This window comes from Vanessa tameamea, chromosome 17 (genome assembly GCF_037043105.1).
Source record: "Vanessa tameamea isolate UH-Manoa-2023 chromosome 17, ilVanTame1 primary haplotype, whole genome shotgun sequence".
Lineage (NCBI taxonomy): Eukaryota > Metazoa > Arthropoda > Insecta > Lepidoptera > Nymphalidae > Vanessa > Vanessa tameamea.
This window is the reverse complement of record NC_087325.1, coordinates 9,323,893-9,338,716: the sequence shown is the minus strand read 5'-3', so window position 1 is coordinate 9,338,716 and position 14,824 is coordinate 9,323,893. Positions and strand designations below refer to the sequence as shown.

The 14,824-nt window shown below is 33.0% G+C and overlaps 1 protein-coding gene across 2 annotated transcripts; it reads right to left on the bottom strand.

The window, feature by feature from the left end:
* Positions 1–645: 645 nt before the first annotated feature.
* Positions 646–14,710, bottom strand: LOC113400244 (sialin). 2 transcript variants are annotated; one of them, XM_026639748.2, is made up of 11 exons: positions 14,319–14,710; positions 10,518–10,732; positions 6,970–7,060; positions 6,692–6,840; positions 5,121–5,268; positions 4,464–4,630; positions 4,045–4,194; positions 3,503–3,635; positions 2,857–3,012; positions 1,535–1,620; positions 646–1,364 (listed from the first exon to the last, which is right to left on the bottom strand). In XM_026639748.2, exons 1-11 carry the CDS (start codon positions 14,350–14,352, stop codon positions 1,194–1,196), a joined length of 1,500 nt encoding a protein of 499 aa, XP_026495533.2. In that variant the 5' UTR covers positions 14,353–14,710; the 3' UTR covers positions 646–1,193. The 2 variants fall into 2 exon arrangements, with proteins under 2 accessions (XP_026495533.2, XP_026495532.2); XM_026639747.2 differs by having other exon boundaries at positions 647–1,364; positions 4,045–4,197; positions 14,319–14,709.
* Between the last annotated feature and the right edge of the window lie 114 nt (positions 14,711–14,824).

Genomic DNA, 14,824 nt, shown 5'->3' with positions numbered 1-14,824 from the left:
AATGTATTTAACACTCTTTGTAATATGTTCATTTATCCCAGTCTTAAAAAAAATACTTATTACTCGATTTTAGTGAAGTAAATGTGATAAAGATTCAATATAAAGTACTTAAGGCTTAGTCATTTGTAAATCTATAGACAAAGCTATGATTGTCTATGACAAAGCTATTTGATATGACATTTCTTTAAAAAAAATTACATAAGTACCTAGACCAAAGTTGATGTAGATTAAATTCCCTTTTGGCAGTCTTAGAGTAACATTCTAAAATATATAATGGAATTAACTTCTAATAATATAAATTACAAGAATATTTTTTTATAATAACAGTTTTTAATAATTTATATGTTAAATAAATTGACTAAGAAGATAATAATCAGTTAAATTATTCCAGTCTTACAAACTGAGTTCACAGTGCGTTGGAATTATATAATAAGTATTACAATTATAATCATAATAATTATGAGCATTGATAATTGCTTTTAAGAACAATGAATATAAGTACCATTGTATAAACATAATCGTAAAGATGTTACGAGTATTACAATTTATAATTAATTTTAACTCAGTATAGTATTAGGAATTAAATTAAATATATGTCCATTTAAAATAACTTTATAAACGCGTTTTACTCATAATAATATTAATATTATGTTTTACAGAATACCATTTTGTTTTTTTTTTTTTTAATGTGAAATGCTTCTTGTAAATTGGTTTATATAGTTCTATGAAATGGACCATCTTTTATTTGATTAAAATTTTACGATAATTTACAGGTTTATGATGTTATCAGTCATTTCCTAATTATAATTTTGTGCAATTATTAGTATTGCTACTAGAGAGACCAAGGATAGATTAACTTTTCATCACTTTTTTATAATCATGGAATTAAACATCAATTACTTCTAGTTTTTCAATTGTGTGTATGTCTTTACTTTCTTGGACTTTACCGTACAATTAAACTATGTACTTGTTTACCGTAATTAATAAGTAAATCGTTCAAAAAGAAGAATCGCAGTGAAATTAATATAACAACAACAAACCATAACGTGCTGTTTTTTGTTATAATATTTGTTATCTGTTATGCATTCACTTGTGTATTTTTCATGGCGAAATAAATATTTCATCGTTCAAAGATTATATAAATGTAAGCGATGTTTACAGCATTACATTTAAAAGTTTAGATTGCATCCATTTCAAACAATTTCTTCGTTTTTCAACGGTGTGCCCTCCGATTTTTCATCAACTTCCGGTACTTTATTCCATGACTGTTCTTCACCTGAACCGAAAATTGTGTAGACAACAATTTCCACTACGTACAAAGCTATCGTAACGAAGAAGATGATACGCCAAGCCGAAATGGTTTGCTGCAATTTAAAAAAAAAACTAAATTGTATATACTACTTACTGGCACAATTTAATAATATTTTAATAATTAAATAATATTAACAAAAGATAAAAAAGATCATCCTTATGAATTTAAGTTTCATAATCCGGCTCGAAGGACCAAATAGAATTTATAGTAAAAATAACTTACATTGCCATGAGTTAAGATTCCCACGAAGATGGGTACGACGATTCCAGGGATCGTTGCAACAGTGTTGGTTATAGCCATTAGTGTGCCTAAAAATAGAACACAGATCAAAATAATACTTTGTTGCTTCGTATATTGTGAATTTAAATTGACGTTCGTACAATATCGACCGGATGAATTTTATTTGATGTGATTTCGTCCATGTAGAAAAAATATAAGATCGACTATATCCTTTAAACAATAAAGTGTATACATTAAAATTTGTAATATAATACTACCGGGGTAAGAGCAAGCCCCATTCCTATAGTACCCCCAAACAACGATGCAAAGTCGATCGCTATTGCTCCTCTCTTATACGTTTATATGTTACTGTAAAAGCTCGAACTACGGTAAATCTTAGGATTTTCCAGTAAAAGCTAAGATTTACCGATTATGAATGGTAAATGTCCATAAAACTTTGGGATTCGAAATTTTACCATCATTCACTTGGTAAATCTTAGGATTTACATGTTAGATTAGGTCGGAATGGGGAACATGTCAGTCACCTTCTCGTGGTGTACCCTGGCCAACGGGGCTGGCTTGAGCTTACTCTTCGGCCACGGCTAAGACTGGCGGGAGGGATGCCGCGGGGCTGCTTCTGGTACGTCCCTGATGGGCGTCAGGGCGGACCATGTGAGTGGCCTCGTTGGCTAGGAGGGAGCGAGAGGGCTCGCTACTCGAGCCTCCCAGGTGTTTTACACCAGCGGTCAGCGGCGGAGCCTACCATTTTATCCGCCGAGGCGTCAGCTTCGTTGACGCCCAGCCTTCAGTGGTGGTTTCGGGGGAGTTCGCCACATTCTCACGTGGAGGATGAGGGGGAAGGCGCGCTCTAGGCGCGCTTTCCATGAATATTCAGCCGCCTTGCGGCGGCTGCCGCTGGTGGGATCGCGGTTGCATGCTCTTGGCGATCCTGTGGCCTCACCACTCGGCGGCATGGTGGAAACCTGAGTATGGTTTTAATGGCTAGGACAGGGCATGAGCATTAGCTTGCCCTGGCACGGGGCATTAGATCCCGGTTGAGTACCACATACCCGTCTCGGTCCCCCGACCGGGCGGCATGCGTAAATGCATTTCCTCCTCGTTAAACAAAAAAAAAAAAAAGTTTAGGTTGGAATGGTAAAAGTCCGAAAAAGTCGTTCCTTTATAAAAAATACTTACATTTACCAACTCATGTCGGTAAATCTTAGGTTTTACTGGAAAATCTTAAGATTTACCTTAGTTCGAGCTTTTACAGTAACATATACGATTTGATTTGTCGATAGATACTTATGTACGTAATAAGGTACCGGCGAAGTTCGGCGCGATGTCGATGTGGTTGGAGAGGAACCCGCAGAACATGCCGCCGATGGCCGTGACGCCGAGCGCCGTCAGCGACACGGCCGCCGCGCGGTCGCAGCGCACGAAGCTCAGGCCCAGCAGGCACGCCGCCGGCACCAGCGACGCTGCGCACACACGCTACAGTGGGCCGACAGGCTGCCCAGGGCTAACCCCCTTACACTTCGACATTAAAGTCAGCCCCCATTATATTAGGGTCACTACTACTGTTTAATGCTAGCTTAAAAGCTATCTATTGGACATTTTGTGTCTTTCTGATGATTATGATATCTTTTTTTGGTGTACATCAATCGAAAAAAAGATCATTTATATATCGCTAAAATAAAAAAGATCCTAAAATTATACCTTGTGGAACTCCCATTCGTAGTGCAAATCCAGAAGACATTATAACATTGATGGAAACAGTTCCCACTAATATCCACTGTGATCTTAATATATAATATTAAGATTTAGATATTGCCCTTAATATTTTGGCTATTATAGGTAGGTATATAGCAGAGCATATATATTACTTCAATTGGTAACATATCCAAAAGCACATATAAATACATTAGTAAGTTTCTAAGCAAAGACTTCTATTTTAAACTACATTCTTACCGAACAATGTGCCTATCTTCCTAGCAGTGCTGGTAGTGATGATCTCCCTACTGCGTAGCCAGTCCAGACCTCGACTTAGTCCGATACTGAAGAACCAGAGCGAAAGGAAAGGCAGAGCTGTTGTTACCGCATTCTGCAATTCGTAAATTTTTATTTTATTTTAGATGCTTCCATGTAGTTTTATTTTACATTATAGAAAACTTTTTCTCAGTATTCGCTCGCTGCTGAAAGGGCTTAAAATTGTTTCCTTTCTACCATCTAATCTTCTAAAAATGTAATAGATCTCCAAGAAGCTCGATGCAACTGTATTTTTCATATTTGGCCGAAATCACGTGACCGTGAAATTTCATCAGATTTTTTTATTATGTGATAAGAAAAAATTGAGGAAAATCCTCAACAATGTTACAGACTTATGCCTTGAGTGAATAAAGAAAAACCCGTAAAGAATATTTAAGATCTCTTGATTGACATTAGATTGACAACGCAAAGTTCTGAACTGATGCATTAAAAATAAATATCTTTATATAAATTCGACACAATACCTCAGTCATGTTGAACTTGAGTACTTGCTTCATGTAAAAGGGCAATTCGATGAGCAGCATGTACCAGCCCCAGTTCGAACAAGCGTGCGCCACCAAGATAGCCAGGAAAGGTCCTGACGTGAACACTGCCTTCCACGGCACGGCCAGCTTCTGCTGAAAGAGAATAATCGTTTCTATCGAAGGCTTAAGAAACCCGGGCCCCTTCGAATATTTTTGAGGCAAGGGCAAGCCAAAATACTGCTTGCACGCGAGCGCTTTTTACGTGGTTGGTTCGGGCAGATATTGCTACCTTATTGCTAGATTATTACTACCCATAGACATTGGCTCTGTAAGGCACATTTTTTTAATTATTATTTTTTATACATGAACAATATCTATATACCTACGCTTGAAGTTTATAAAGTAATAATGGAACTTACTTTATGCTCCTGATCATTGGCTTTCCCGCCCAGTGAGGTGACGATCATCTCCCTCTCCTCCACACTGATGAGCGGCTGCGACTGCGGCGAGTCCTGCACCAGCCACACCCACAACACGCACCACGCACAGGACAGCCCGCCCATCACGTAGAACACGCTCTCCCAGCCTACCCAACGAGAACCGAAAACAAGATAAAGACTAACTTCCTACAATATTTTTTTTAGATTCTAGATGGCCCAGTGATTAGGAAGCGTGTATCCCAGCCGACGATTTCGCGCTAAAACCCAAACTAGCACTGCTGAATTTTCCATAATTGTAGGTACTTATAATTTATCTCGTGCTCAGCGGTATACGGAAACAACGTAATTCATCGCTTGTGTCTAATTTCAATGAAATTCGAACCGTAGCAGCGACGTGGAATAATCTCCAAATATTCTCCTCTAAGGCAGAGGGCCTTAGCCCAGCAGTGGGACATTTACAAATTGTTACTACTACATACTACTTATTAGTCATTCGAAATAGACACTACCGTACTACTACCAACTATTTCGGAAAAAACAACACCCAATCCGCCAAAGAACCGGCAAGTGAACTCAGAAGGATTTTCAGAATCGACACCATTGCCTTTTTCAGTTTAAATGCAAAATTACAATTACCAAGTGTCGCAGTCAGAACTCCAGCCATCAGCATGGAGATGACGGTGCCGAGCGAGGTGCCGGCGTACACCAACGCGGCCAACACACTGCGCTCGGCGGGCGGCGCCCACTTCGACAGCAGCACGTGCATCGCGGGGAATGTCACCCCCTATGCAAACATCCTTAAAGACAATCGTCAGGCAAACAAACAATTGAATAATTATCACTCGTTACCTCCTAATTATTGCGTACCATAGGTATATTAAAATATTTCACAATTTACTTGGGTTGAATTGCGAGAAAATTAACGAATATAACGCTTTACATCGCCTGATATACTTAACTATTAATTTTTAAGCATAAAGTTTAAATTTATTTAAATGTGAGTGTTACGTTTTCAAGAGATTTTAATTTTAATGGATGGTTCGAAGTCATAATTATGGTATGATTCTGTGCAATATCGGCATGATATGAGTCTTCTTTGATTAAGTACAGTTTGATCATTAATATAATTAATAAACAACACCAATATAAATAACAAATATAAAATCATCGAGTACTAATTTTATTTCATAAAATACGCCAGCGAATAATGACACTAAAAGATATTTTCGGAAGAATGAAATCTTTACGATTACGAAAATAAACAATGCGAGCACGTGCTACGAACGTGATGCCTGGAAATATACTTTATATGTAATTACATAGAACAATTTGGTGCCAATAAAATGATGATTCGGTTTTTTAGAATATGCAATGTTATTGTTAAAGATATCGAATTATAAATTAAAAACAAAAATATGATAAGAAAGAAAGAGATAACTGGACTGTGGGAATGACATTACTTTGAATTATTACTATGACCGGTTTTGTTTTGATTTCATTTCATTGTAAACTGCAAGTTATTCATCTAAATTTGGCGCCAAAATAATGAAACCTTATTTCAATGATTTTTTTCTTATACAGCCGTAGCACCGCTTTCTAACCGACCAGTAACTTTCTTCCGCTCTCTAAATTAATTCTTTTTTAAATTGTAACAATTTAGTAAATAGCAATCAAGATGCCTCTTTAATTTTCTGCACATCTACGACTAGAGCTCTTCAATATAAGACCATAATCGATTTTTTTATGTGCAGCTATCGCCATAATCATTGGGACAAAAATTGGCTTACGCTTTTAATATATGATTCTTACTAGTGTCTTACGTGAGACAGAGGGAAAAGGGAGGGAGAAGAAAGATCCGCGAAGGATCAATCTTGCTCTTTTCATTTGCGAACTTTACCGCCTTTATTGCAAGACATTTATTCTCAAATGTAAGTAAAGTAAACACATTGGGAAAACTAAAATAATGCCCAAAAATGCACAATACCTAACGGCACACGGGATGTCAAGAATAAGATAATCTCTTACTACTTATGATATGATAGTCAATTTAAAATAAAATCTTTACACCACATTTTCTAAAAAAAATACATTTTAGCGCTTAAGTCATACTGTCCGAGGGTGATGTGTCAGAAGAAGCCCTGTTAGTATTAACAAACAATCATTCCCAAAAACTTAGTCTTAGTGTAATATTACTGTTGTTAACTTACCCCACCGATCCCCTCGCCCACTCTCATGACGACCACCGCGACGTAGTGCGCTTCGGCCATGACAGGTGTGAGCAGCGTGCACACAACATTAATGGTCACACTGAAGAACATCACCCATTTCGCCGAGAACAATTCCGCTATGCGACCTCCTGTGAAAACATTTTTATGTTTTAAAATATCATTGTATCTTACTGGTGCTTTTATATATATTCTAACTGTAAGTACTGTGGCTTATATTTAGTAAAAATTAATTTTGTTTATTTTTAATCGTAACTCACCAGGAATTTGTGAAACGAAGTATCCCCAGAAATAGCAGCTGAGAACGATACCCTGGATTTCAGATGACCACGGAAAAGGTCCGTCTGCCTCCTAGAATTAATATTTTAAACATTACAGTTATTTAGATATATTTTACAAATGAAAACATTTTTTGTTGCACGTGAACAAAATATAATTCTTCGTAAACAACAAAATAGCATTATGCACACAAGCTCTATAAATAAATCACCAAACGACAATTCCCGTTATTGGCTGGTTCGGGTTTGTAGTAAATATGAGCCAGTTTAATCACAAGAACAAGTCTGTTGATGATGATGATGATAGTGACCTCTTTAGCGCCAAAATGGCCTTCAAAATTTGAACCAAATGCGCGGGAAATAAATTATAATGCATAGTGTCTAGTCTCATAATCTGATGGATAGTAAATCCGATGCAACCGGAAATACTTCAGATATATGAACAACGGTTGTAAGTGCTTTCCGTGACAAGTCAAAGTAAACACTTCCAAATTCTTTAAGCCAATTATAAAACTATCCGCTCTCATTGAATACTATTAAAAAGTATTCGACATAAACAAGACTATAGCTACGAGTTATGACCCAACCGAATGAATCGGATTTGATTGAAATGGGTCAAATCATTTTTCAAATTGAGAATAATAGATCAAGTACCTATATTTAAATTTTTGATTAAAATAAATTTACTTATACTTAATTTTAAAAAAGATACGATTTGCTCACGAAAAATGGTTTATTGAAACATTAGTGCATTATCATACATTTAACTTACTATTTATAATTTGTAACCTTCTAATCCCTAAATAGCAAGACAATGGTAGTTTCTGTATTTAGCCTCGTAGACAATTCTACGATCCGTAAGAAAAAAGTTTTGTCATTTAAATATCATAACTGGACATAAGACTAATTAATTTACAAAATTTAGATCTAAAATAAGTTTAGTAAGTGCAGAAAGATCAAATTATTTTTGGGTTATTTAATTTTTTAACAAATTGGTTCTCGGGACAAAACATTATTCCTCGCCATATGAACGATGTTTGAATTGAATGTCTGGAATCGTTCCAATAAATCAACAAAACGCCTTCAATCTATCAATCTATTAATAATTACTAGAAGTTTATAATTGTCTATGTAAAGCTCTATGTTTAAAGCAGATTTCGAACTTGATATCGGATAATAAACCTGAAAGTTCGCGGGGAAATATTCATTTCTATACCGAATGCCAATATTGGATAATGATTGCATTGGATCGGTTAACTAATTTAATCATTATTATTCATTTTGATTTAAAATTTTTGTTTGGACGTGAACGTGTTTCACTTCGAGTGAATACCAATATAAAAAAAAATCGTATAAATTCCACCTTTAGATACTTTAGGTATCGAAAAATTGTCAGTGTCAATTTTATATTCTGATTAAAGTACAGATGGATGGATTATCGGCCACAATTTTTCAAAATTATTAGTATTATGTTGTTATTACGTCTTATTATTAAACTTTTCTTTTATATTTAAATTCACCAGCTTTATTATATTAAAATAAATATTATAACAAGTTTTTTATTATCATTACTTCTCCACAGTTTGCCCGTTACTTGGGTTATGTTTGGTTTCCTATTCTATATACAATTATAAAAATAAATCCTTATTTCCCTTGGCCATGCTAAACTTGAGAACGACTTTACTGATATCATTTTTTTAATTTTCTAATAGATCTGGTAAAAAATTCTCACAGAAAGAAAACTTGTGAAAGTAAAAAAAAATCCTTTGCCACTAGTAAGAAATCGGGACGAGTGGTGTTTATAAAATGTTGCTCCATTTTTAAAAGTACAAAACTAAACAGCTATAATAACGTACGGTAACGTAAGGCACTCGTGTATGTATTAAAGCATTTATATCCACACTTTTATTATTATGTGGCCAGAAATATACACAGACGGTACGTCTGTCTGTCAATTCCAGGACAACAAATGAACGTAAATTTAAATATTTTATTGCTGTTCTTAATCCTATAAAAAGATTTACGTTTAAAGCAACCACTCTTCATTTGTTGATAGTATATTAAAATTCCGTACTTTAAATCTGTTTATTTTGTTTTTTTTTTATAACTATAAAGATTTAAAAAACGAATGCCAAAATATTTCCCACTGTTTTTATTACTGCTCTCTCTTATTTTATGAGCTAGTTTTCATGTAATATTTTTCTCTGAATAACTGATATAATCCGCTTTTAGATAAATATCTCTTGTTTAGGTGATCCCGAGCTCTTTCCAATACGCCTATATTATCTATACTGGTAAAATCACTTCTGAAACCGGCATGTTGAATCCTAATGGTATTCTTACATTCTTCTATTACAGTCAAGCGTGAAATGAAGTATTCTCAGTCCTTTCCATCTCGGTTTAAGATCCATTTACGATTTGTAAAGAGATACAACACCACCACAACACATATACTCTATTCCAACCATAATAGGAAAAAAGCCAAATAAACAACATTTGACAGCAAATTGACGTGATATCATTGGTCGACAGCGTCTTTAATCTATGATATTCACTATGGATTTGCGAAAAAACGGCGTTTTGAAAGACGACGAAACTGCTATCGGAATTTTAAAACTAAAATTTAAGTGGAAATAAGTGGTTAAGTGCGATAGTGTTGTATTATAAGTAAAGATATATTAATCATAAAATCTTAATAGTGCACAACATAGCTGACTTATTAGCTAACCGCATGTTATACGTAAATCTAAGGTTTGTTTACCTTTTTTCCTACTTCCATTGGAATAGGCTATATTTATTTATTTATTTAGTGTACAGGAAACAAACAGTGAAATAATTACAATAAAATAAAAAAAAATATAAAACAATTCTTAAACCAAAACAGTTTCCATTTATAAATTAATCATAAGTAATTACAAAACAAGACATTTTTTATATTTAATAGGTGCATGAAATTATATAATTCATTTATATAATTTAATTTAATATAAATTTAATTTTTAAATCAAGAAAACATAATTTAATAATAAATAATTAAATTATAATTAATTAATTAAAGATGCATGAGTAAATTAAGGCTCTTCAGAGTATAATATTTCTTTTACTTGTAATTTGAATTTTTTAAGGGAGAGATGAAATATATCACATTCGATAAATGTTTTATTGTACTGTTTAGATGATCTATTAATAAATGCATTTGCTGCATATTTAGTTTTTGTCAATGGAAAATCAAAAATCGATTTGTTGCGACTACCAGGGCGAGGACACTTGATATTTATTTTAGAAAGGAGATAAGGGGAATCAAATATGTTGTGGATCAATTTATATAGAAACACCATATCACGTTCAAGTCGTCTCTGTTCAGTTGTCGGTATCTTTTCTATTTGATTCAAATTATTTATAGACGAAAATTTTAAATATTTTAAAAACTTTTCCTGAATATTTTCGATGAATTCTATATATTTACTATACTGTGGATTCCAGACAGTGCAAGCGTATTCTAAAATAGGTCTCACAAATATGTGGCTTACCTTCGCACTAGTCGAATTACCCGTAGTATCACACTGCATATCTTCTGCTGGCGCGGTAAAGTTATCATCGTCCTGCACGTCGTGTACTGATGCCTCTATCGCGGTGTGATTCAGCATGCCCACCATGGCGACTGACAAGTTAACCTTCAGCCCGTAGACTATTGCCATGCCGATAGAACCGAGGATCGCTAGGACGTACCGTGCCGGTACCATTCCTGGAAATAATACAAAAAAATTCATTGAGATAAAAATATGTGTATAAACAAATAAATATTGGACAACATCACATACATTACTCTGATCCCAATGTAAGTAGCTAAAGCACTTGTGTTATGGAAAATCAGAAGTAACGACGGTACCACAAACACCCAGACCCAAGAAAACATAGAAAACGAATGAACTTTTTCTACATCGACTCGGCCGGGAATCGAACCCGGGACCTCGGAGCGGCGTACCCATGAAAACCGGTGTACACACTTTACGACCACGGAGGTGTATGATGATTATAAATACAATGTTTATGAATTCAGTAAAGAAAAGTTTTACAACATTATTACTTATTTAATAATATTTTCTGTATCCTATGTTAGGACGTACTCTGTGTAATGTATCTACATACCAAGTTCCATTCGAATTATTTTAACGGTTTTGGTACGATTGAATTAAAAATGTTTGTACTTCGGTAACTTCTAATTCTTCCGAACATCTGTGCACTCCGAACATTGAACTCGGTGCCGTTGCGATCGGTTATCAGAATTATCTTTATTAAACAAAATTAACTTATCTCAGCTGTACGAAATCAGAATAGTAAGTATTACTAGTTGCCTTTCTACATTTTTAGAAAAAAAATAGTATTTACTCAAAAACGAGACAATTATCATGATATTGTTATGCTTTTAATATTTATGCTGTAACTCAAATAGTAAAACGAGATTTCTCTCCCGTCTACATATCATAGTTCTGTTTTAACAGCTTATCGACATCATTGGCATTTAGTACATTATAACAAAATAATTATATTATTAAAAAGGCAAACGAATGAATAAGTCACCGAATGGATTTCAAGCCATATTGGATTTAAAAATGGGAATGGAGAGTGAGACAAAACTACTGGCACGGTTTGTTGCTATCTCTTACTAAAACACTCATATTCAGTACTACAATACTCAAATACTACGTCTCAAGGCACTGCGTTTTGTCATTATGGTCTTGCATATACAAAGTTATAAGCGACTGGAATAACAAGACAGTTTATTGCATAACAATTGTAGATATAAAATTACAGATTTCTAGGAAGTGAAAAAGTCTACCTTACACTTTGTCTCTTGAGTGAAAAGTTGTTTCACTTAAAAAAAGTATATTCATATTAAATTGGGATCTATCCAAACGGCCCAACTGGATGACTACGTATGAATAGAACTGGTTTTTCTACAATGGTCATTAAAAAAGTATAAGTATAATAATTTGTTATAAAATCAAAGGGCTAGAAAGATGAATGGAATGTTTTTTAATTTAGAGATCAATGAAAAACCTGTTTTAACACGCAATCTTTAAAATTCTCTCCCTTAATATTTGTAAAAATATAAGTGTCGTCTATTTTATTCTATTGATCTTAGAAAATAAATTGAAATATCTTGCTTTATTAATTTTACAATTACAATGAAACACACTCGTGCAGAACTCAATTATTCCGAGCAAGAAACTAAAAGAAAATAGGTACTTTATGGTCAACGATCGTTGCCTACCTCTATTTTTCTAAAAATTAAAACAAAAAAAGGTAACTTCTGTCATTAGTAATGATTTGTATTAACTTTCATAATTGAATTGAGCTATATCACACGTATGTTTACGTATCTATTTTAAATCGTGTAGTAATGTAATAGTATAAATGACCATTTTCTATCTATTTTCCTTATTTACTAAGCAACTGATCGATATTTATGTACAATTATATTGCAGAGCAAACGTTTCATTTATCTTTTAACAAAACACTCAGATCGTTTATTCTCACGAGATGGATAATTATTTAGATTTATTGTAAATATAGTTTATACTAATACAATAAAGAAATAAAATTGGTTTGTTTGTATGTAGGTAATCTCCGTAAGCATAAATAATGATCCAATTCTATTTTTATTTTTTTCACTAGTAAAAAACTACCTTAAACCTGAATGCTATAGAGTGTTAATTATATTTTTATATTGAACCCGTGCGAAACCAGGACAGATAAAATAAAAAATGCAACAAATTTCTTTACATAACCAAAAGGCTCGAATTCAAATCCTGACTCCAGGACTATCCGTACGGAATATGATATTTCATATGCTTATTTATTTTTATTATCCTATATAACTGTATAAAAAAACGTAAAGTTAACCGCTCGGCCGTCAATTGGTATGATACTTGTAAAATCTACGGGCACTGAACGTTCTAATACTGAAGACTAAGCCAATCATAATGTAAAAAAAAAAGTTACCGAAGATAAACTATTTTACTTTTGGCGCTGTTAATATCAGTACAAAAGAGCCAATGCCTTACATGCACATAGTTCCAAATTTTTCTCCCTTATCTCGCGAAAGCGCTATTATCGGTACGTTTTGCGTCATAAATTTCGAAACATTGAACTTAAAATTTTTCTCTCATTGCTCTTCAAGAAAAAAATTCAAAAGAACTTTTTTTTGATAAAAGTACAACATGGTTTTAACAAGTTTGTACATATATGTATGGATAGTAAATAATTATGTCTAGAGATGTCATGATATATGTATAATGGCTTTATATATTATGACTTGTGCGTTGTAACTGAGGAAAAAAAGAATATATCTTATTTATTTGAATTTCGATAACTGTTTTCTTTGTTTCAGATATCATTATATAATGAATATTGACAACATTATCTTATTTATACTTTTAAACCGCCCTGTTTCACTAATGGAGAAGTGCATATAAATGTGCGATATTTATTAGAAAATAATAATCACATTAAACAATTATCTTTGATCATTTATTTATTTTTATTAAAATTAATAAAGTAATGAACTATATATGTATAGAAAAACATATATGTGAACACACACTTAACAATACGTATTGTTTTACACATCTTGTATGATGAAATGCGTCATCTAAATAAATTCTAATAAAAAAAGCTTGAACTCTCTGATTTACATAAGAGATGTACCTGTGGCGTCATAATCGTTTGAATTGCATGTTGCATATATATAAATGATTATTTCATACAAACTAGAAATAATTATTTCATATGATATAATTTTATGATGAAGGCTATTTTTTTTTAAATAATATTATATTTAATAATAACGAATTACCTACGTAACAAAAATAAAATTAATCATAGAAGAATATACACAATATAGTAGACAAAATTCAAAAAAATGGTTTACTTTTATAATTAATTATCTACTATTATTTTTTTAAAGTTTATAATTTTTTACTGTAACCTTTTTTTTAAATCGAAGTAACGTAAATAATTATAATATATTATAATACTTATAATACGCATACAATACTAAGTGATTCTTAATGTGTTACCGATTATTATGAATTATTACAAGCCGATAAAAACAAACTTGTTTCATAAACAACACGCAACAAAAATATAAACCATTTTTATCAACTTACTACAAATACTTATATTTTTTATTTTATCTTTGAGACTAAGAGTTTACATTAAGACATTAAGTAAAGTAAGAATAAGATTAAATTAAATTTTTAAATCAACTTACCTATTTGATTTAACAACAATATAATTAAAAAAAAAGTAACACCCTAATTACTTACGTCCTAAAATATTCCCCTTTGCCGGCACATCCATTTTAGTAATGAAAACTATAGTTTACTTAATATAATTAACTAAATCGACTAAAATAAAACACGCGTAACACACGGATGGAGTAAGTTTCACGTGTGAAGTATGACTGTGAACTGTGACGTTAAAGAATTATCCCGTACGAGTACCACGCAACGATATGAAATTCTTTATCCACTCTACTCTATTTACTTTTATACTATAAGCGTGACCGGTGGAACGTGCGGACAAGCATGCACCCAAATTATTTTATGATGTTCATGTGATTTGTTGCCCCCGTTTAAGCTTTCGCGCTCTTTCAAGGTGACCTTTAAAGCTGACAGGATCGATGATGTTTATTATGAAAGATCCTTTCCGTCATTATTTTTACAGAAGCGTAATATATTAACATCGTCACTTAATTGAATCGAAAATAAGGTATATTAAAATCATAATTGATATTGATACTATAGTAAAGAGATTATTAATTTAGTAATAA